Here is a 22,507-nt window from a genome sequence, read left to right on the forward strand (position 1 = left end):
AAAAACAAACCCAGAAGCAACAAAAAAAAAGACCGATAGGTCTGACTACATAAAAATTAAAAACTCATGTATGGCAAAAACAAAAACAAAAAAGCTACAGAACAAGCAAAGGGCAATAACAAACTGGAAAAACATATCTGCAATACCTACTGAAGGCAAAGGGCTCTTTAATTTATGAAGAAGTCATGTATATTAATAAGAAAAAGACAACAATCCCTCCCAAACTGATAAAATATAGGAACAGTAAGTTTAAAAGGGGAAAAACTATTAAGACCAAAACATATGAAAATATGCTCAAATCTCATTCATAATTAAGGAATACATACAAACAATAAGATACTATTTTTCTGACACATAAGATAACAAAATTAAAATGCTTGATGACACCTGCAACAGTTGACAGTTGCAAAAAACTGAAAACAGTCCAGGTGTCCATCAACAGGGACCAGTTAAATTAATACAACATGATGGAATATAGGATAGCCATGAAAAGGAATGAGGTAGAGCTCCATGTACGTAAGGATATGGGAAAGGTCTTCAAGATACATCAATGAAATGTACATAGTTTAAAAAAACATACGTTACATAAAAAACGGGGGAGTACTGAACAGTGCATCAATGAGAGGGAAAAAAGTGTATTAAAGTATACTGCAATTCCTTTTCTGTCTTCCAAAGGAATTATAAAATACTGTTAGCTGTCGTTATCTTTAGATAAATGAATAATGGATAGGGGAAGGGGTAGGAGAGTTCTACTTTTCATTTTGTACCCTTCTGTACTGTTTATGTTTCCACCCTTAAAGGCTTAATATTATTTATCTCAGCAGGGGTCTGATGGGCAGACTACAGCTCATTCACTGTTTTTTTATATCGCTGTATTAGAAGAAACACGGTGATTGTTTTTTATACCCACGTACACACAAAGATGTTAAACCAAAACATGTGCGACTCAAAAATATATATAGACACACACACATACATATATACACACTGTCTGACATCAAGCACAGGGGAAAGCCTACCTTTTCCATTTCAGATACTATCCTCATGTATACTGCACACAGTTAATATTATCCAAAGGTGTCCAAGTACCTCATTAATGTTCATGAATCTACTGTAAGCTCCTGTGTCATACGGTGATGTAAGATCGTGGGTACAAAATATTAGTGAATGCAGAAAGAAATTCAAGGGTCTCATCTGAATAACGTTCTGACCACACATGATCCATTTGTCTGTCCTTATACCACCTTCACAGTTACGATTCAGAGGCTGATCTTCGAATCAGGTCCCCAAAATAAGCAGTGATTGTCTTCAATTTATTATTAAGAAAGTTTTGTTCTATTTCCACTTGCCCTCCAGGCCCGGCTAAGGATGCCACCTAAAAAAAGGAATGGGAAAAAGCCACACATAACAGAAGCATGATTTCAAAATAAATCCTTCATTTAAATGCTTTATCAAATAATAAGACTCTGGCTTTTCAATTAAGTCTTTCAAATAACAAGGCATCTCAAATGTTCATCGTTACCTTCCAGGCAGTTATTAATGTAGTATTTGGTGGCAGAGATACTTGTTTCAAACACGTTTGATCATATGGGTAAGACCATGTGCTGTGTTTCTTGGGCAGAACCCAATCTCTCCAACGGCAGAAGCTCACGCCCTCAGAGGGAGAGAAAGTGAACGGACCCTTCCCAAATATCAGGTTTATTTATTAAATAGAAACTTAAAAAAAGAACTCCCTTCCCTGACCGCTTTCGGTCCTGTTCACCTCACCTTCTTCGACTTGCCCTTTCACACATTCAACAATATTCATCGAGCACCTGCTCCCTGGTGCTGGAATACACCAGACAGCAAGACAGAAATGATCCCATGCTCCTGTCAGAGTTCTGGTCTCTGCTGTATGCTTTTTCCTTCTCTTGTGCTGTTATCCTGACCAGGACCACTTCCTCCACCTGCTGCTCTTGTGTATTTTTTTAAGTGTTTCTTTAATTTTGAGACAAAGCACGAGCAGGGGAGGGGCAGAGAGAGTGGGGGCCAGAGGATCCAAAGTATGCTCTGCACTGAGAGCAGTGAGCCTGATGAGGGGCTCGAACGCACAGTGAGATGGTGACTTGAGCTGAAGGTGTATGCTCCACTGACTCTGAGCCACCCAGGCGCCCCTCGTGTGTATATTTTTAAGACCCCCTACTTTTTGAGGTCTATGAGGAAACAGTGACCAACCTTTTTATTAGGAAGCTAAAAAAGCATCACCTCCTCTCCACCTCCACAGAGTTAACATCAAAAGGATGGTTCAAACTAGCAATGCTGTCCCCAAAGGTCTACAGATAAAATTTTGATTCATTCCAACAACTTTTCATTCTCACGTCTATCAACTAGCAAATATATTACCTTCTAAACCCACGATTCCATTACCAGAATCTTTATCAAGATAGCAGCGAGAATGATCAGGGGGAAGGGTATTGCAAGGGGAAAGTCCTGGGGGTCTGATAACTGAAGGCACTGATATTTGGGGATACCCAAAATATCAGGGGCAGGTTCCAACGAAAGGAGACCTGTAGTTTCCGTAATCCCTTCCGTGATCCTAATCGGCAGAGTATTTTGCAGGGCTGCAGCTGGTTTCGTTTGGCATGGAGGTTGAGAGAACTAACCTCAGCGGCATTATATGTGCTACACCAGCATCTGGCAGAAGGGAAGATTTTTTGTGCATCACCAATGAGTGTGTATTTTAAAAAAGCATTTCAACTTCCTCTTAGAAAAAAAGTTACAGCTACAGAAATAGGGAAGAAACCACAGGTCATTCTAAAAGAAGCTGTCCCACTAAAAAAGTTAATATCAACATCAATGCCCACCTGCAAAAAAAACAAAACAAAAAAACAAACAGAACCCCCCCCCAAAAAAAACAACAACAAAAATACCACACACCAAAGAGATGGCTGTGTTTTTATCAGTAGGAATAGCTGACAACCCAAGTCAAACACAGTATCTGTCATAACAATAAAAAGCACATGTGTATCCCACTATTTACTAATAAAGAGTACATTAAAGTAAAACTTTAGAAATTAAAAGTAGCCGACTAGTCTTTAAGCGGCAATTATAGGAATAATTGTTTCTTTATGCCAGTCTGATTTTTCTTTATTCATTTCATTTCTTTTTTTTTTTTTTTTTAAGTAGGCTCCACACCCAACAGGGGGCTTGAACTTACTTACAACCCTGAGACCAAGAGTCACACGCTCCACCGACTGAGCCAGCCAGGTGCCCGTTAGTCTGATTTTTCATAAGGGCAAAATGACAAATTTTGTCTTTAAACAATAAAAGGAATTCTCACTAGTATATCTAAAATATAATTATTTCATGGTAAGTTTTCCAGGAGTTAGACATAATTCAGGTGCAGTATTTCTCCTGTTCCTTTAAACCAGTGATTTGCTCAAGAGGAAGTGACGAATTGGCAAGCTGAAGTTTTCTCGAGGGAGGCGGGGGTTGGAGGTGGTGACTGGGGAGGAGAGAGGAGGACAAGGCAGGGGGAGAGGAGAGGGCAGGTTAAGAGAACTAGAGTTGAGACCACAGCAAAAGTCTACTAGGAGAGGTCTAGCAGAAAACCAAGAGCAAAGTCAGAGGCAAATCTGAATACCAGTTCCACCATCAATTTATTTATTTATTTATTTTTTTATTAATTTTTTTTTCAACGTTTTTTTAATTTATTTTTGGGACAGAGAGAGACAGAGCATGAACGGGGGAGGGGCAGAGAGAGAGGGAGACACAGAATCGGAAACAGGCTCCAGGCTCTCAGCCATCAGCCCAGAGCCTGACGCGGGGCTCGAACTCACGGACCACGAGATCCTGACCTGGCTGAAGTTGGACGCTTAACCGACTGCGCCACCCAGGCGCCCCTATCAATTTAGAAGGATCTGAAAAACAGCACTACCTATGTCCCTGAAAAGTGCGTTTTGTGAGCCATAAATAGAATTATATTAAAACAAATCTCTGAGGGGCTCCTGGGTGGTTTAGTCAGTTAGGTGTCTGACTTGGGCTCAGATCATGATCTTGAGGTTCGTGAGTTCGAGCCCCGCATTGGGCTTTCTGCTGTCAGCACAGAGCTCACTTCAGATCCTGTCCCCACCCCCTCACCCTCTCTGCCGCTCCCCTGCTCGTGCTCTCTCTCAAAAATAAATAAACTTAAGAAAAACCCAACAAATCCCTGAGAAAGTGGGGTACTTTTTTCTGGATAGAAAAAAGAATGGAGATGCGCTCACCGCGTGAGAGTTTTCTCGGCTCTGTTGCAAAATGCTTAATTATTTTATTCAAAAACTATTTACTGAATGCGTGGAGGTTTCTGTTCCAGGTAGTGGAGTGTAGCAAAAACACACACACAAAATCTCAACCCTCTTGAAGGCTGGGAGAGGCAGATGACAGACAAAAAAACAAGCGTGCACTTTTCCGGATACTGAGGAAAAGGTGGGTCTATGTCAAAATATAATGAGAAAACTCTATCTATTCAGTGTTTAGAAACTTAAAGCGTTACTTTCACATGTTCTAATTAAAACCAATTTCTAACTTTAGTGTTTTTGTACATTTTCCTTGTTTTTAAAACCATATATATTTTATTTTTAAAGTTCTTTTAAATGTTTGTTTATTTAACTATTAGAGACACACACACACACACACACACACACACACAGCTGGGAAGGGGCAGAGAGAAAGGGAGAGAGAGAATTCCAAGCAGGCTCTGCACTGGCACCCCAGAGTTTGATTCAGGGGCTCAAATTCACACACCATGAGATCATGATCTGAGCCAAAAACAAGAGTCAGAGGCTTAACTGACTGAGCCACCCAGGCCCCCAACTATATAAAGGTTAGGATTCTGGAGCTGAAAAGGCTATAAAGACTGTGTAGTTCAAACCAGTAACACTTTGTTTCCATCAAACTTAATGCCATTGATTTCCGGTCGGCTTTATTTTTCACTAGCAGGTTTAACTGAAAAAGGCTACTTGATTCCTTCCTTTTTTCTTAAATTTTAATAAATTGAGAGAGAGAAAAGGAAGAAAGGAGGGAGGCAAGACAGGAAAGGGAGAGTAAAGGGCAGGTAGGTAAACAGATAAAGGTTATTACCTCTGGATTACATAGTACGTTTCTGGCATATTACCCAAGGATACTAGACTTACCGAAAGAAATCCCAATTAGTTTGGACTGAACTAGAACTAAGGCTTGTAACCCTCATCAACTAGATGTTAAAATGGTTGTTCCTTGGGGACTGGGAAAGGAGAAATGGGTAAAGATCGTGGTAAAGGTGGTAACTGTAATAAAAACGGAAGATTTAAGAGTCAACTAAACATTCAAAAGTGCATTTCCTTCCTCCCTTCCTCTCTTTCTTTCTAAGTAAACTATGCCCAATGTGGGGCTTGAACTCACGACCCAGAGAGATCAAGAGTCTCACGCTCTACCGACTGAGTTGGTGAGGCACCCCTGCATTTGTTTTTCAAAAGCAAACTGATTTGAAGTAAATAGGTACGGCAGCTGAACAGATCAAAGAAAATAACCACTAAACTGGATCCTAATGGAAAAATATATAATCAATACTAAGGGCAGGAACTTTAGTATAAGATGCAGAAAAATCAGAGCACTGGAAATAAGTCTTTTTATTACACTGCAGAAGTGATTATATCTGCAATATGCAAAAACTTGCTTAGATGCAAATTACATCTGGTGAAAACGAGGAGTATTTTTTATGAGGCCTACAGATTTCTGCCATTTATTTGTTTGTTTATTTATTTGTATGTACGTATGTATGTATGTATGTTTATTCATTTTTGAGAGACTGAGAAAGACAAGTGTGAGCAGGGGTGGGGCAGAGAGAGAGGGAGACACAGATTCCGAAGCACGTTCCAGGCTCCGAGCTGTCAGCACAGAGCCCGATGTGGGGCTCGAACTCACGAACTGTGAGATCATGACCTGAGCCCAAGTCGGCCGCTTAACCGACTGAGCCACCCAGGCGCCCCCGCGTTTCTGCCAAGTAGCGACAGGAGAAGCAAGCATCTGAAGTATTATTGGCTGTGACTGGAAACAAGTGCCTTATCTATGGTTCCTCTGCCCTTGTGTTTTGTGACAGCCAATTAATAACTGCACACAAATGAAAGTAAGCTGGATAAAATATTTCTGATGAACAGTTCTCTGGGAGATAAAAGGAAGTATTTTTTATCAGCAGAAAACCAGGGAATACTCACAACTTAAGTTGAGTTCCATTTACCTGCACATGATAAACAGGAAGGAGATTTCTATGCTGGAGTGAATGAATCTTAATTTTTTTTGCTAAAAGTTTTTCAGATAACTTAAAGATTACCTCAAGCTCCCACAAGTATCATTTCTTGTTTTTTTTTTCAAATATTGACTTGGTGATTAAAATAAATATGATTTTTAAGAGCCACCACTGTCAACAGGAGCACAGTGGTGACAGGTCAAAAAAACCCTGCTGAGCACCAAAAGCTTTCCTACATTAGTTTCTCAGAAGAAGGCTACCAAAAATCAGTTCGCTGAGCTTTGCTCCTTACCTGTTCTCAGAGCTGGATACCAGAAACCCGAAGACTGCTCTTAAATCCAGCTAGTTACATACAGCACAACGGACCAGAGAATCCAGAGGCCCCGGCTGCCTGCACAGGACTTGTTCGTAGCACCGTGTGGTATGCTTCTACTTTTTATCTACATCATTCACTGAAAAAAGTTACCCAAAGGAGCAAAAGAAACGTAAGCTTCTGTCCAGGATCTAATCTGCCTTTCCAGCTGCACTTATGGGGCCAGGTGCATGGCCCGTCTGGAGAATGAGAATATGTGCAGCACAAGAACGAACAACACTGCTCTTCTGGCCAGCAGCAAACTCCCCAGGGAAAAGCCAGCTACCGAAGCTGGTCGAACATATCTTTAACCGCACTGTATGTACTAGGCAGTGGGTTTCACTAGGGATAGAAGTGGTCTAGACGCCTGGTACCAGTTCCTAGAAGAGACAAGAGGATCCTCGCGGAGACGAAGCTCAGCAGCGAGTGCCTTTCAGTTTGCGGTGAAGTTCCAGCCCTCTTTTTTCTCACTAATCGGGAATGAAACAGAACTGACGCAGCCGAAGTTCTTTACAGCTCCCCTGCTTCTCTCGCACCAACTTCTGTTCACTGCTTCCAGTTTGAGGGTGGGCTAACTCACTGACAGCAGATGGACCTGTTCCTCTTGGTAGTGAATCCCCTGTCAGTGGGAGGCAGCAAGGCCCTGCCACTGCGAGACAGAAGGAGCAGTCAAGTCACCGAACTCCTCCAGTCCTCGCATCGCCAACTTCAGGCTGAGAACCTGACTTGCCTGCTCTGGAGCCACTGAGATAATCCAACGAAACGCGCAGGGAAAGCCTCGAGCTCTAAGGATGCCAACCGGCAAGAAACGTGTATTCAGCAGGGACATAACTAGAAGCTGTTTGTGTCGTATACAAATGCAGGATGAGGGCACTTTTGAGCGCTCGGAGTCTCAGGGGCTGGCTACTTTCAGGTTCAACGGCTTTAGAGGTTACTATTCCTACATGTAGCAGATCCAATCCAGTTCCTGATCCTCCCTCTACTCTCTCCTGCTTCTGGTTATCTACCCCCAGACTACGGGCCCTCCACCTGTCGGGACGACTTCATCATACTGACCACGTGGATTCGGTTTTGGCTATACGACCGTGCTGCCATTATGCCAGATTTCTACTACGGAAATTTCTTTTGGAAGAACCTGACACAAATTTCTTATCACAGAAACCGGCAAGGCCCTGATTTTTCATTTCTCATATAAACAGATACTATAACCGCTTGGAACTAATATTTGCAAAGAAATCGGTGGTAGGTTTTCACTGCACTCAGCTAAAAACAAACACTAAAAACGCCAATGAACTGAATTATATTTAAAATATTTAACATTATATTTAAAGTAATCTTTTTCCAAATAACATTGTCTCAAGTTTCCATATTCAGGCTCACTGTTCTTCCATGTGGTCTTAGAAATGTCACCTGTAAGTCCTCCTTTCCTGCCTGCCCGCCCACCTGACACAGTAAGCTGCTGGAAGCGTGAGGACTGCTGTTAAGCAGGAGTTCTCCCCTTCCCAGACACCATGTACTGGCTCCAGCGGGAGCCTCAAGCACTCGGCCCACTGGGAAGAAGGGCTCTCATGATTCAATCTCACAGCTTTTAGGCCTGGGGCTGCAACGTAAACAATCACAGGTTCAGTTTTACCTGTGGTACTAAGCTCACAAACCTGGTCCTGCTTCCTTGGGAAATAAAACAGTTGGGGACTGGCCTGCTTGTCACCACGGTGTGTGCGGGGGAGGTCACCGAAGGGCAGAGCACGTCTGCCAGCCCAGTGCCCGGACTGACACGAAGCACGGCTGCCTCCCGGTTCATTTTTCAACACAATCCTCAGGGATGCTGCTCAACGCTGCCCTTTCTGTACCGGTACGCACAAACTGTCAAGAAGAGTCCTTTAAAGAGAAGGCTAGACATTTCAGGAGACAAAGATAAGGAGGTGCTGTATCCCAGCAGCCAGCAGCCGCCCTTCTCAGCACCCCAACGTCTGTCCAGCAGACGGGTTCCTCCACGTTGGAGCTGCCGCCCAAAGGGACTTCATACCGACCTTCCGCTCTGCTCAGACATCTCGATCCATACTGTGTACGTGCACTTTTTAAAACAGAAGTTTCCCGTATTTGGAATGTCTGGTGGAACCAAAGCTAGTATTGGCTGAACTCTGATTGTCAAAGGAAGATTATCATCCAGTAGATAAATACATATATCCTGGGCCCTCCAAACTGAATCTAATCAGTTCCAAAGTTTCAACCGTGACTTCCCTCCAAAGAGCCTGTCGCAAAAAGACTTTCTAAATTATTCAGTTCTTGAGTTGGACAGTGAGAGTGTGGATAACAAGGGAATACGTGTCCTGGAATAACACCCACACAGAAAAGGGGAGTAAGAGACTGAGGTAATAGGAGACCTAGAAAAATGTGTTACTAGACACAGAAAACAACTAGCCTCGTCTCCCATGTGGAAAGACTACAGGACAAGCTGTATCTGTGCTGAGTCCATACTCACTTTAGTTACCCCAAATACAAATACCATGAGTACAAATCTCCCTGCATGGGAAATTAACTGTTCTTAACAGACATTTCTGTGGGAAAAATGCGGCCTGAGTTTCAAACAGCCAACTCATGAACTTGGGGAACCCAGCCCATGTGGAAGTTCAGGTTGCTGTGACATTCTAAATGTTCCTTAGCAAAAAAGTGGACTTCTCTGTAATGCTGCCCTCTCTCATTCTTGCAGAACTGTCTTGTCTCCCATTGTAAAAATACTACATATGGATAGATTTTTTTCATTTTAAAAAGTTGACTCCCTACTGTACTTTGATCCAAATTTAATACCAAACAATATAATAACACTTGAAATCTCATTTCCTTTTTGACTTTTATTATTTTTTAGTGTCGTTACTCCCTCTACAGGTAGAAAATGTCAATGAACTAATTCTGGCAGGTTTCTGAACTAAACCAAAAACGCAAGTTAAAGAGAAAAAAATTAACTTCCTCCTTGGGAAAATGTTAACTAGAAAAAACACTGTAACTTTTGCAATAAACAGTGAGTTTCCTATTGCCATTCAAGTACCCCAAGAAGCCCATCAAATATTTAATAGAAGGATCACATAACCACTTATGAGACTAGCAATATGGAGCATAATATTTATGTGAGCAAATAAGAATTATGGAATCAACAGGCTCAACTTTACTTGGGAGCACAGGATGCAGATGAGAGTCACGTGAGTAGGAGATACAGTTTAATATGAGATTTGATATTAAAAAATGCATGAAGCAAGGGGACAGTGCTTTTTCTTGTAACGGTACAGCACACAGTGTTTGGGAGGTCTAATATTCAAACACTGTGGCTCATAAACAGATGACAGGTGACAAGATCTAATTTCACCTCCTCTAACCCACAGAGTAAGAGCTCTGGCTCATTCAGATCATTTACCCTTCTGTTATCCCAGAGAATCTCAACTCCGACAGCATACTACAATCATTTGGGGACTCTTCAACTGGTAGTTTTAAAAAGCTACTTGCTAAAATCATAAAACTCTCAGAAGAAAATACAGGAAGAGTTTCATGACATTAGCTTTGGTAACAATTTCTTGACTATGACACCAAAAGCACCGGCAATACACAGGAAAAAGAGCCAAACTGAACTTCATCAAAATTACAAACTTTGTACAGCAAAGAACACTATCAAGAGTAAAAAAGGCAACCCACAGGATGGGGAAAAATACGGGCAAAGTATATACTGAGAGGGGACTAATACCCAGAAGATACACACGTGAACAGATGGTCCTCAACATCATGAGTCATTAGGGAAGTGCAAATCAAAACTACAATGAGATACCATTTCATACCCATTAGGGCGGCTATTATCATAACAAAACAACCACCAACAGCAAAAACAAGTGTTGGTGAGAATGTGGAGAAACTGAACTCCTGATGAATTGCTGGTAGGAATGTAAACTGGTTCAGCTGCCAGGGAGTAATCACAGGGGGGGGTCCTCAAAAAACTAAACAGAATTGCTCTATGATCTGGCAATTTTGCTTCTGGGTATATACCCAAAAGAACTCAAAGCAGGGAAAGATACAGGGCACCCGCAGCAGCATTACTCACATCGGCCAAAAGGTGAAAGTGGCTCAAAATGTCCACTGATGGATGGATAAACGGTATGTGGTATGTCCACACAATGGAATACCGTTCGGCCTTAAAAAGGAAGGAAGTTCCGGCACGTGCTGAAGCGTGGATGACTTCAGGACATTATACTCCGTGAAACAGGCCAGATACAAAGGGACAAATACTGTATGACTCCACTTATTTGGGGTACCCAGGTCAGTGAAATTCACGGACACAGAGAGGAGAATGGTGGCTGCCAGGGGCAGGTGGTGAGTCAGTGTTTCACAGTACAGAGTTTCAGTTTGGGAAGGTGTAAAAGTTCTGAGGCGGATGGCGGGATGGTTGCACGACAGTGCGAACGTGTCTGACGTTCACAGATGGTTTATGGTAAGTTTTGTTGTGTGCATCTTACCACAATAAAAAAACAAAAGCCACTCGGCCGATTCCAATTAGCAGCCAGAGCTGAGAGCCAGTGTTGCAAAGACCAAGGAAATACGTCATGATCCCGAGAGTGTGCCCAACTGACACAAGGGTATGTCTGTTCAGAGTGTATGTTTCTGATGAGAGGATGAGAAAAACAGGTGATCGGGGAGGTGTGTTTATAAATTACGTTCTATCATTTCACAAATACAGGAGCTTCTACTCTGTCCTCTAGGGAAAACATATCCTCTCTCCATACCGGTCCTCTTCAAGGTGTTAGGAGCATTTACATTCTCCTCACAACAACTTTGCGATAAGTCACAGACACAGGACGTTATCGAAGGTTTGTGGGCTAGAGGTACCGTGTTAAACGCGGAACCCCCAGACTCGTCTACGCCTCGGAACCGCCGCCAAACAGCTGGTGAGTGGCAGGGCCGAGACTAAACCCGGTCCGTTTGATTTGCTCCCTCTCTCTGAGCCCATTAACTGAACACTACCTACACATTCCCCCTGCTGTGTCTTTGGCGCTCTGGCCACCTTCTGCTCAACTCCCACCATCGAAGCTTCTTGGACTCCGAAGTCCAGTTTACGTGCTACCTCATCGGAGCGTTTCCTGAAGTCATCCAACCAGAGAGCCAGCGCGTTCGAGCTCCACCTTTCTCGTGAGAAGGTTGCACCGTCGTTATTTACGTCCCCGCGGCGAAAGCCCTGGGACGGTGCCGGGCTAGGAGGCCTGTTGGCTACCGCAAGCCAGCACCGGACGAAGACACTACAAAGGGAGGCCGCCAAACGAACGAGACCTCCGGAGACCCGGGACGGTCTGAACGTGTGTGCGCAGGACGGAGGGCAACGGGCCTACGGGAAGCCGGCACAGGAAGAAGGAGAACAAGAACTCGCAAGTGCCGCTCCGGCTGCTCCCTCGGCCAATTGCCCTGTATTTGGCATACTCGGCCTCACTTCCAGAAACCGGGAACTCTGGTCAACGTTCAGTCGTTAGGGCAGTCTGAAAAGAAATCCCGCGTGACGAGCTGAGAGGAACAGGTGGCCACGAGTCCCTGACAGCCACCGTCTCACTCCTCCCTCTCCACACCCGCGAGCTGATGAATGACACTCGGGGATGAAAGAGCCCGTGAATCCGCTTCGGTCCAGCCCCTCCCCAAGAGCGAGGAGTTGCCTCCTGACGTGGTGTTTGGTGACAATGAACTGCGGTCTTGTGGTTCCTGGGCTGGCAACCCCACAGCTCACCTGACACTCTGGTCCCCTGAGGTTATCACCGGGGCTAACGTAGCGGTGAGCAGCGCTAGGCTGCCCGGGCTCCACCTTAGAATGATCTGGCAGCTTTACGAACCTGGTTAGATCAGTTTCTGAGGTGGGGCTTACACAGCCACAGTTTTTCTAAGGGTCCCCAGTGACCCCAGGGCACAGCCAGAGTCGACGCTAGTTTCTAGCCTGGCCTGTCTCCTCCACGTTACTTGAGAACAGTCAATGCACGCTAAGACATTTGAGGACCGCCAGTATTTCATGGAAGAAAAACAAAATGGATTCTAAATTACATGAAATGCAGAAAGGACAGACCAGATTAAGAATTTAAACTTATAATAACAGGAAGAGATATTATTACAGTATAAAAGAAAACAAAAACAGTACAGAAATTTTAAGTATAAAGAACACGATACTTGAACTAAAAAAACACAAGGAATACACTCTCAGGAATGAACTAGTTGGAAGCCCAGATCTCCCAGAAGAAAAAGGAAGAGAAAAAGCGCCAGAAAATAGAATTATAAAAGACTAACACACGCGTAAGTGATGTCCCAGGAAAAAAAAACCAAGGTGGTGTGAAATTTAATTGAATAGGTAATGGGAGATAATTTCTCCAGAATCAGATGTCAAGGCTGAGCACGACAGGGTCAGCTCTCAGAGTATCAAATAGGAGAGAAAGGAAAACTCCAGACCCAGTTATACTAGTAAAATCAAAACATGAAAGACAAAAGATTTTCAACAGAACGCTCACCACACAGTAAATACGTAGTGTTTATAAAAAGCAAATCAACAAAAACATGAAATAAAGCCACCATCAAATCCTCACAAGGCAGTTGTACCAAATCCAATTCTACCAGAGAAAAAATAACATTACTAAAATAAGTGTTTATGGTAAGAATGGAATGAGGACATTTAACTGTTAGTCTAGCTTCCCACACTCCAAGACTATGGTTAAAACTGTTTCTGGCCAAATTAAGGTTTCATCTGTCTATGTATTTCTATGTAGGGTCCTCTTCTGAGGAATACCTAAAAACTCGATTCTCAAGGTAGGCTTCAGTAAAGACAGATCTTGCCTAGTTTCGGTATGCACATTTGAAACACAACACATCCGGTCATCCTTCCAGAACATATTAAAAGCCCCGAGTATTCTATTTATGTATATGTACGCCAGGAGCTGTGGAGATGAAGTGCATTAAACAGGCAAGGATTTAACTACCAAACACCTCCAGTTTTCTACTATTAGCATAAAAGCCAGACACTTTTCATAAATATGTTCTCAAAGAAATGCCTTGTATTTTTTTCTGCCCATTTTTCCTAATAGTTATGCCACAGGCTCAGAGAAGTTCTGCAGTAGTGGCTTACTTACCTGGTCAATATCAGCATTTCTTGGAAGGAAATAAACAATATTATTAGTGATCTTCTGGGAACGCCTGAAAATTTCAAAGGTGGACAGCAGTTAAGGAATGGTAACAAAAGGAGCAGTTCATTTCTGAGCAGAGATATGTTCTTGCATCATATCCCAAATATATTTTGATAAGTAACAATAAGACACACATTTAGATCCTCTAATGGAACCTAAAAGAGAATTAAGTAGGAGATTTTGTAATTCAGATGGGTCAAAGATTAGCAGTTAAAACTGTTCATTCGATTATCCTTGTGGAAGGCAGCCAGGGGTCAGAAATACACTGTCTTTCTACCATTTCCTAATTACTGTGAGAGTAGAAAGAAGAGGAAAGCACAATACCACCTCTTTCCAGTAAAGAATAAAAGACAAGTACATCTGGTCATTGTGGTTTACATCCTAAATTTTAATTAGCAGTTTAGAAACACGCTTCCTATTAGAGTCAAAGAGGTGATTCCTCTGGGGAGGAGAGATAAAGAAAGGGACAAATAATAAATATTACCATGAAAGAAAAATTTGCTTCGGTGTCTTGGAAAAGTGAGAGGAAACACTGGAAGAGACAAAGAGAATCAGCTCAAGCCAGTGTTAAGTTGAAGAAAAGTTAAAGGATGGTCACCCAGACTCGTAAGGACAGGTCTTGAGGAATCTCCCAATGTCCAGGACCATAATTTCAAGCAATTAATACTTCCTACTTCTTGTTTTATGATGATATAATTGGACAGTAACCAAAGGAAATGTAACTTCACATTGGCCATTACTCTTGGCAATCAACCAGCACTTAATGTTTACATACTGGCTTTTTATGCAAAATAAACCGGAACCTATCAGGTGCTACTAGTGAGTATCTCCCCCCTTCACTAACCTCTCTCTCCCTGAAACACACACACAAACACACACACTCATTCATATGTACGCCCTTCTCTCTACAACCGCTGTTTGAGTAAACTGCCAGCCTTGCAAAGGATATCCATCTGGAGACATCATGGTCCTAATGTCAAAGGTCTCTGCGGTAGCGTAGTCTGGTCCTCCCCAAGGGGGGCTAAGAAACACAACATCAGCCTTTAAGTGAGAAGCCAGCAGGAGGAAATCTCCACAGATGAACTCTATCTTGTCTGCTATTCCATAAACTTCTGCATTATTGCGAGCAAGATCGATCTTAACAGGATCAATATCAATGGCAATCACTGAAAGTGGGAAAAGAAGAGGAGTTAAATGACACCGACTGTTACATAGAACAGTTCATCTTCTGAGCAGTCTCCTTTCTTCTCTTTACAAGAACTTTTTTTAAAGACTAAGGGAGTTTGGTTCATGTACCAGGGATAAAAACTTAATTAGTATATGTGCTGCCGAAGCGAGCACGATAAAAACTTAATTAAAAAATTTAACCTAAAGTAGAAAGATGCACTTGTGTAGTACCAAGAAAATGGGACTAAATGGCCTGGCTTTCAAAGCTGTGTCACTCAGCCAGCTTTTCCAAAGCAAGTAGTGACAGGAGTCACACAGTACCTACTGAGAGGTAATGTGTTCAGCACTGTGGCCTGAACGCCCTGAGCAGCAAACACTTGGAAAGGTCGCTGACTGCATGTCAAGCCTGTAACCACACTAGGATTTCAGAAAAGACCCATTTCCTAAAATGAGACACGGCCTCCAAAGACAAATTTGACAACTTCTACAGAAGAGCAAATTGAAACACATTTGACAAACCTATAGAGCCAACTTATGAACAAGAAATGTAAAAACATCTGCTGATAACGTTTAATGAATGAGACATCTTAGGGGGGAGGGAACTGACAACGTTATGTTTTCACCGAGAGGGCTTTCATTTAATTTACTGCAATTTCATAATTAGCAATGCAAACATAAGTTGATTTGAGCTCACTCATGATGTCTTACAGCAAATAACTCAAGTGCACCTGTACGTGCACCAGTGTGCTCGTGGCAATATTTTATATTTGCAAGGTCTAAGTGGAACCCTAATGCATACACCATGGTTGTCATGGAAACACAGTTGTTTTCTACAAAGTGCTGGTTTCAAAATTTGTTAACACTTTTGAGAAATAATGCACTAAATAATCACTTGAACAATGTATACGAGCTCCAATTACATGTTGAAAATTATGCATTTACAATGCTATTTTTCTGTTCTAAATAAGCTAACGTTCGTAACAAAAACGATGAAAATGTCCTTTTTAGCTGTTCAATCTGCTCCACTTGTAGTATAGAGACAGATGGAAAGATATGCCGACAACATCAAAAACTCAATGGGGAAAAATGATTTTCAACATCAAATATACTCAGTCAATTCTCACGTTTTCATCTACATTCTCCTAGAGGCTGTTTTATTTTTAGGCCTAACAGAATGTAAGCACTCAATCTATTATGTAAATGAAATGCCGACAAACGTTGGATGACATTATATAGAACTGCACTGTCCAATAATGGTAGCCACCAGCCATATGTGGCTATTACCTTTAAATTGATTAAAATGGGGGCGCCTGGGTGGCGCAGTCGGTTGAGCGTCCGACTTCAGCCAGGTCACGATCTCGCGGTCCGTGAGTTCAGGCCCCGCGTCAGACTCTGGGCTGATGGCTCAGAGCCTGGAGCTTGTTTCCGATTCTGTGTCTCCCTCTCTCTCTGCCCCTCCCCCATTCATGCTGTGTCTCTCTCTGTCCCAAAAATAAATAAAAATGTTGAAAAAAAAATTTAATAAATTGATTAAAATGAAATAAAGAATTCAGATCCTCAGTCACCCTGCCACATTTTAAATGCTCAATAGCCACATGTGGCTAGTGGCTATCATACCTAGACAATGCAGATACAGAACACTGCCATCATCACAGAAAATTCTATTGAATAGCAAGGATACTGAAGTAGATAGAGAGGGAAAAAATCTTTTAACGGCAAAATGCAAAACCTTGTGGATTCTCTAACACTCAGGTGAGTAGATGCATAGACCACAACCATCTGAGTGGAAGGAAGCAATGGCACAAAGGGATCATGTCAGTCATACACAACGCTATTTTCTCATGTGTATGGGCACGTACACGTATGTATGTGGATTCATATATATTCAGCTGAAGAATGATTACGTGCATATGTGTGTGTGTGTGTGTGTATATATATATATATATATATATACATCAACACACATAGAGATATGTAAGCACACAATCAATTATACTTCAAATGTTTTGAATCCCCTAGCACGGAGCAGTACCTATAACTAACATTAGAGCATCTGCGAGCTGTTGCTGCTTGTTTGGGAAACAGGTCACAGGACACCACTATGCTGAACAGGCTTGAGGGGTCCTAGGCTTTCCATTCCAGATGCTGCAAAGACAGAAGCCAGGTCATGACAGTACCAGAGAGGCATGGTGTTCGCTATCTGCTTCCCTTTCCTCCCAGAAGCTGGCTACCTGTAAGCGTGAGTGATTAAAAGACCCTAAGGCGCCTTGATGAAAGCTGGATCTGGGAGAACATGCCAGAAATAGACTTCCTTTAGCGTGGGACCCACATTGGACATTTTCCTTTACCAAATGTGTACTAAGCTGCAGAAAGCCTTGGCTACGGACCTATATTCAAAGAAATACAAATCTACAATATGGACAGTTTCCATAGTATTTGAAAAAATATCCAGATCTATTTGCTGCTTTATTGGAGAGAGGGTATTTTATTTTATTTTTTTAAACGTTTATTTATTTTTGAGAGAGAGACAGAGCATGAACGGGGGAGGGGCAGAGAGAGAGGGAGACACAGAATTGGAAGCAGGCTCCAGGCTCTGAGCCATCAGCCCAGAGCCCAACGCGGGGCTCAAACTCACGGACCGTGAGATCGTGACCTGAGCTGAAGTCGGACGCTTAACCGACTGAGCCACCCTGGCGCCCCGGAGGGCGGATATTTTAATTGTCATGTTATGATGCAATATCAAAATGAAGACCAAGTTGACAACCTGAGACCAAGTTGACAATGATTTTGAAAAATCATTTTCATGCAATGTACACTGATTTGAGCTCACAGGAATGGTTTATCTGGCAAGTGAAGAGAAGAAATTGCAGAGTAAATAATGAATTCAAGGAAAACAAGAAAATAATTCCTATTCCAGTAACTCTGAAAACAACTTTCATTCAGGCTATTGGGAGACCATATAAGGTGGGTAATGCCATGCCCTGGAGCATGATTAAATAAGGGTCACAGTTCATCAGCATGGGTCTTAAAATCAATGTTAAGTTTTCCTTCATGATTTTTAGCTTCTATATTAGGCTTCCAGAATCATGCTTTCCTAGTCAACATTAAGAACTTCATATAAATTAATGAGACTTAACCTTAATTCACTGAAATGGAAACTGCATGTATCATAGAAAGATGTCGGGGAAAAAAGAGCATCTTCAGAGTATGACTCAACAATTGATGTCTTTGATACTACGCTTTCAAAAGAATTTAGAAAGAACAGGGATACCAGAAAAAAAACCTTGGCTTCATGACTCAGCTATGCCAATTTGGGCAGATTGTTCAATTTTATAAAGCTTTCTTTTCCCTGGGAAACAGCACACGTACTACCTACTTGACAAATTTCTTGGTAGATATACAGCAATAGAGGTTTTCTTTCCCGGGATTCCAAAGTCAAACATGAGGAGGACCTAACACTTGAAAGATTTTTAGAGTCTTATGATGTTAAAGCTGAAAGGTACTACAGACGTTATCTCAATTTAAGGTCTCCTTTAAACTGAGGTTAAATGATGTCCAAAGTCACAGAGGTGGCAAAGCAGGTACTCTCTGTCCACTCTTCTTCTAAAGAAGGCCTTCCCATTTCAGAATTGTTGGTTTTCTATAATGTTATTAATCTTGGCTTCACCAAGCTGTGTCTGTGTAATCCTGGGCAAATTATTTCATCTCTATTTTTCTGTTTATCTGTGAAACACAGATAGTAAAAGATATACCTCACAAGACTGCTGACTAACAAATGTATACATATTAAGCACTTATACTAGTCCGTGATACAGGGTGTATGGCTTGATATATGCTGTTGTTATTATTATTATTATTATTATGTATTTTTAAAAAATGTTTATTTACTTATTCTGTGCTGTTAGCACAGAGCCCAATGAGGGGCTCGATTTCATTGTGAGACCCTGACCTGAGCCGAACTAAAGAGTCAGATGCTTAACTGACTGAGCCACCCAGGCGCCCTGCTATTATTATTTTGGATATTTGGGGTTATGTTACTAATTATATACAACATACATAGGCTAAAGCAAAATGAAACTTTTTAACTCAAACAAACGGAAAATAAATCGCTTTCTTCCATTGTCGGCTAATTACCTCTCTTTCCTGTTAAGGCAAACTGAATGGTATTTCCTCCGACTCCACAAAATGCATCTACTACAATGTCACACTTGAAGGACTGGCTGACCCGGCCAGCAATGTGTTCAGCAATCTTCTCAGGGGTCACGGAAAACCAGCCCTCTGCAGAGGAAGAGCATCCGGATGAAGATGGTTCAATTTCAAGAAGCCAACCCGAGCACAAACATCACAGCAACATTACTATATATGCTATACCCGAACAAGATCTAGTTTCTCTTTTCAAGAACTTATAAATTGCTTCGTTTTTTTTACAGAAAGTTCAGTAGAGCTTGTTATAAAAAGCAGTACCATTCCCATTCCCGATTTGCACGGAAGCAACCATCTCAATTCTTGCCTGTTGCTTTTATAATATACTTCTAATAACTGAATGCAACTTTAGTTTTTCTGTTTGAAGTATTAATGACTATTAAGGAAAATGGAAAGTTGCTCTATTCAACTGGCCAACTCCCCAGACCCCACTGAGTTTCCGGATTACTTTATTTCTAACAGGGAACTATCGAGCCAGATTTGTACTTGACACTTCGGAAAAATGTGTACATTTCAAAAGGGTCAGGAAAAGCAAGAAGCTGACAGCAAAAGGATGCAAAGCTGTAGGAATAGACCCCTCTTCGTTTTCAGAAATGGGGTCCTATGCCCACTCCAGAAGAAAGAGGACACGGACTTCCTTTCCCAGTAGAAAAAATTAACATTTTTTTTCAGAAATGTATTTCTCTGGAACAAAATCATGCACCAATTTTCCTGTTCTCTTTCCTTACCAAGACTTTAAATGGCTCCTCATTGTTGGAAGAATACAAATATAAATTCCTTTTATAGAATTAGAAAGCTTTTTTATCCAGCCTCATTTCTCCAAACAAACTCCTATGTACTCTCTTTGATACACAACAAACACAACATTTTGTAAATTATTAGAAGAGGTTCACAGAACCCAAAATTCTACCCAGATCAAGTCTCCTGATTTTGACAGTCAATAAGGACCAATGTTTAGGGAGCCCCGATATGAAAATAAGCATCAATTTGCAGAAATGAATGAAGGAAGGTGTTCCAGACATAGCAGTAACACTCACAGAAGAACTCCGCTTCCAGAGTTAATTCATTAAATTACACCTTCTGCACTAGGTATTTCTTCATCAGATGTTGACTTTTTGCTATTCATCCTAAAATGCCACAAATCCAGATTAAACCTGAATGTGAAGTTTTAAAAATACATATATACTCAAACTAAGAGACACTGTAGAAAATAATTGGCCACTTTTCTTTGGAAAATGTCAGAGTCAAGAAAGACAAAAAGGCTGAGGGACTATTCCAGATGAAAGGAAAAGAAAACAACATGAAAACTAAATGCAATACGTGGTCCTCAACTGGAAGAAAAAACGCCATAAAGGACATGATTAGGGTAACAGATGAAACTGCAGTCTGGACTGCAGAATAGAATATTGCAGCAAAGTTCAATTTGTAATTTTATCACCATTACATAAAGTATCTTTGTTCTTAGAAAACACACACGCAAGTATTAAGGGGTAGGAGCGATTGGATATACAGAATGATAAAGCAAATGTGGCAAAGTGTTACCAAGCAGTCAGATATGGGTGAAGGGCATTATGAAATTTTTACTATTCCTGCCACGTTTCTGTAACTTTGAAATTATTTCAAAATAGTGTCAAAAAACCCCCCACATATATTTTACCTTTGTCCAATTTAATCCCATCATCAAAACGGGAGAAGAGCCTGTATCTCTGGGCCCAGTACTTTGCCAGCTCAGGAACAGCAGCTATCTCGGGAGGCAGGCCAATTACCTTTTTGTTCCTGTTTTTCTTTGTCTTCTTCTTTTTACTTTCAGCTAAAATAAAAGAATATAAAAAATACAGATGCTCACTAAGAAAAAAAGGAAATCGTAGATGAATTTATCTAAAAGTATACCCACATTCAATATTTACAATTTGGGAATGCACTCCAGAACATGTGTGCAACGGCACCCCTGGAGAAGCAGGAGGGCCTGATGCACATAGCACTGACTTTACATGACAGCTTCTGTTTTGCTGTTTATAACTTGCCTGGGCTTGGTAAATAAAGAAACCCAGGCTCACTAAGATCCAATTTTTAATTCCTCAAAAGGAATGAATGAATAGTATTTTATCTACTTACTTCTCAAGATTGTTAGGGGATGTGTACAGATACTACATAGGTATAAAAGTTATTACTTCTGTTAGATAAGGTACTACTTTAGTCGGTCAATTATAGAAATCCAAACATTGTTCTTCCCTTCTTTAAAATAAAACCTCCCAAGGACTGACTGAGTCCTAACTTGGTCAATCCTCTGAACACAGACATGACCTGAAGATCCTATGACCTAAAGGAAATTAAAATAGGTCATGGCTTTAATGTTAACAGAAAAGGATCTCATTCATTCAAAGATGGACTTTTTCTTTTTCTTCTTTTTTTTAAATGTTTTATTTATTTTTGGGAGAGCAAGAGACAGAGTGTGAGCAGGGGAGGAGAGGGAGACGCAGAATCTTAAGCAGGCTCCAGGCTCTGAGCTGTCAGCACAGAACACGACTGTGAGATCATGACCTGAGCCAAAGTGAGATGCTTAACCGACTGGGCCACCCAGGCACCCTGCGACGGACTTTTTTCTTAAACAATTTTTATTAATTTGGTTATCTTGTCTCAGTTCTGAGATCAGAAATAGCAACTTAGAGCATTATCACAGCTAGACATAATGAGAAAAATTGATGATGACAAATAAAACTACTGCTTCAATGATTCTCAAGGATAGAACTATGTCTTAATACGTCATCCGGTCATTGCAAATAGCATAAGGTGTCATCAACACTAACATTTTGAACGAACAATTCATTATTGTGCAAGATCATCCTATACACGACAGAAGGTTAACCCCAAGTACTAAATGCCCCTACCTCCAGGTCATTCTAACAGCCAACACCTTCCAAATGCCCCTGAGGTGGGTGGTATGGGCCCAGGTGAGAACTACCAGCACTGTGACATGAGGTAATCAGGGAAGTAGGGAAGCGGTAGGGGGGAAATGGGACTGAGGAATCAGACAACCTGGTACTGAGTCCTAGCTATGCCACCTACTAGCTGTGTGATCTCAGGCAAATTTCTTAGTTTCTCTGGGCTTTACCTTCTGTATTTATAGAATAGGGATAATTCCATCTACCTATTTTATAGATTAAATGAAAATAAGGCACATGAAATCTGCAAGTACCGTATGAACATCAGTTGTACATGACAATAAAAAAAATTTAAACTACCTTTAGTATGCTTTTTAGAAAGGCAAAGGAGTATGTGATACAAAGAATACAGCTCTCTACACACATACACACACACACACAAATCAAGATTCAAATGAGGTATTTTCCTCAATAT

General features: G+C 41.4%; 1 protein-coding gene across 3 annotated transcripts in view; it reads right to left on the reverse strand.

The window, feature by feature from the left end:
• Positions 1–940: 940 nt before the first annotated feature.
• The window catches only part of TGS1 (trimethylguanosine synthase 1), a 40,466-nt gene continuing 18,899 nt past the window's right edge, over positions 941–22,507 (reverse strand). Inside the window, exons 9-13 of one of the 3 annotated variants that reach the window (XM_040487768.1) lie at positions 20,808–20,960; positions 19,082–19,225; positions 14,730–14,946; positions 13,727–13,805; positions 941–1,375 (exon numbers count right to left, since the gene is read on the reverse strand). In XM_040487768.1, the coding sequence (XP_040343702.1) occupies positions 1,253–1,375; positions 13,727–13,805; positions 14,730–14,946; positions 19,082–19,225; positions 20,808–20,960 (716 nt within the window). In that variant the 3' untranslated portion in view covers positions 941–1,252. Of the gene's footprint in view, positions 1,376–5,422; positions 5,436–11,963; positions 12,593–13,726; positions 13,806–14,729; positions 14,947–19,081; positions 19,226–20,807; positions 20,961–22,507 lie in introns of those variants that run through there. The other 2 variants (XM_040487769.1, XM_040487770.1) reach the window with 2 other exon arrangements.

This window comes from Herpailurus yagouaroundi, unplaced genomic scaffold (genome assembly GCF_014898765.1).
Source record: "Herpailurus yagouaroundi ecotype Mexico unplaced genomic scaffold, PumYag 165, whole genome shotgun sequence".
NCBI lineage: Eukaryota > Metazoa > Chordata > Mammalia > Carnivora > Felidae > Herpailurus > Herpailurus yagouaroundi.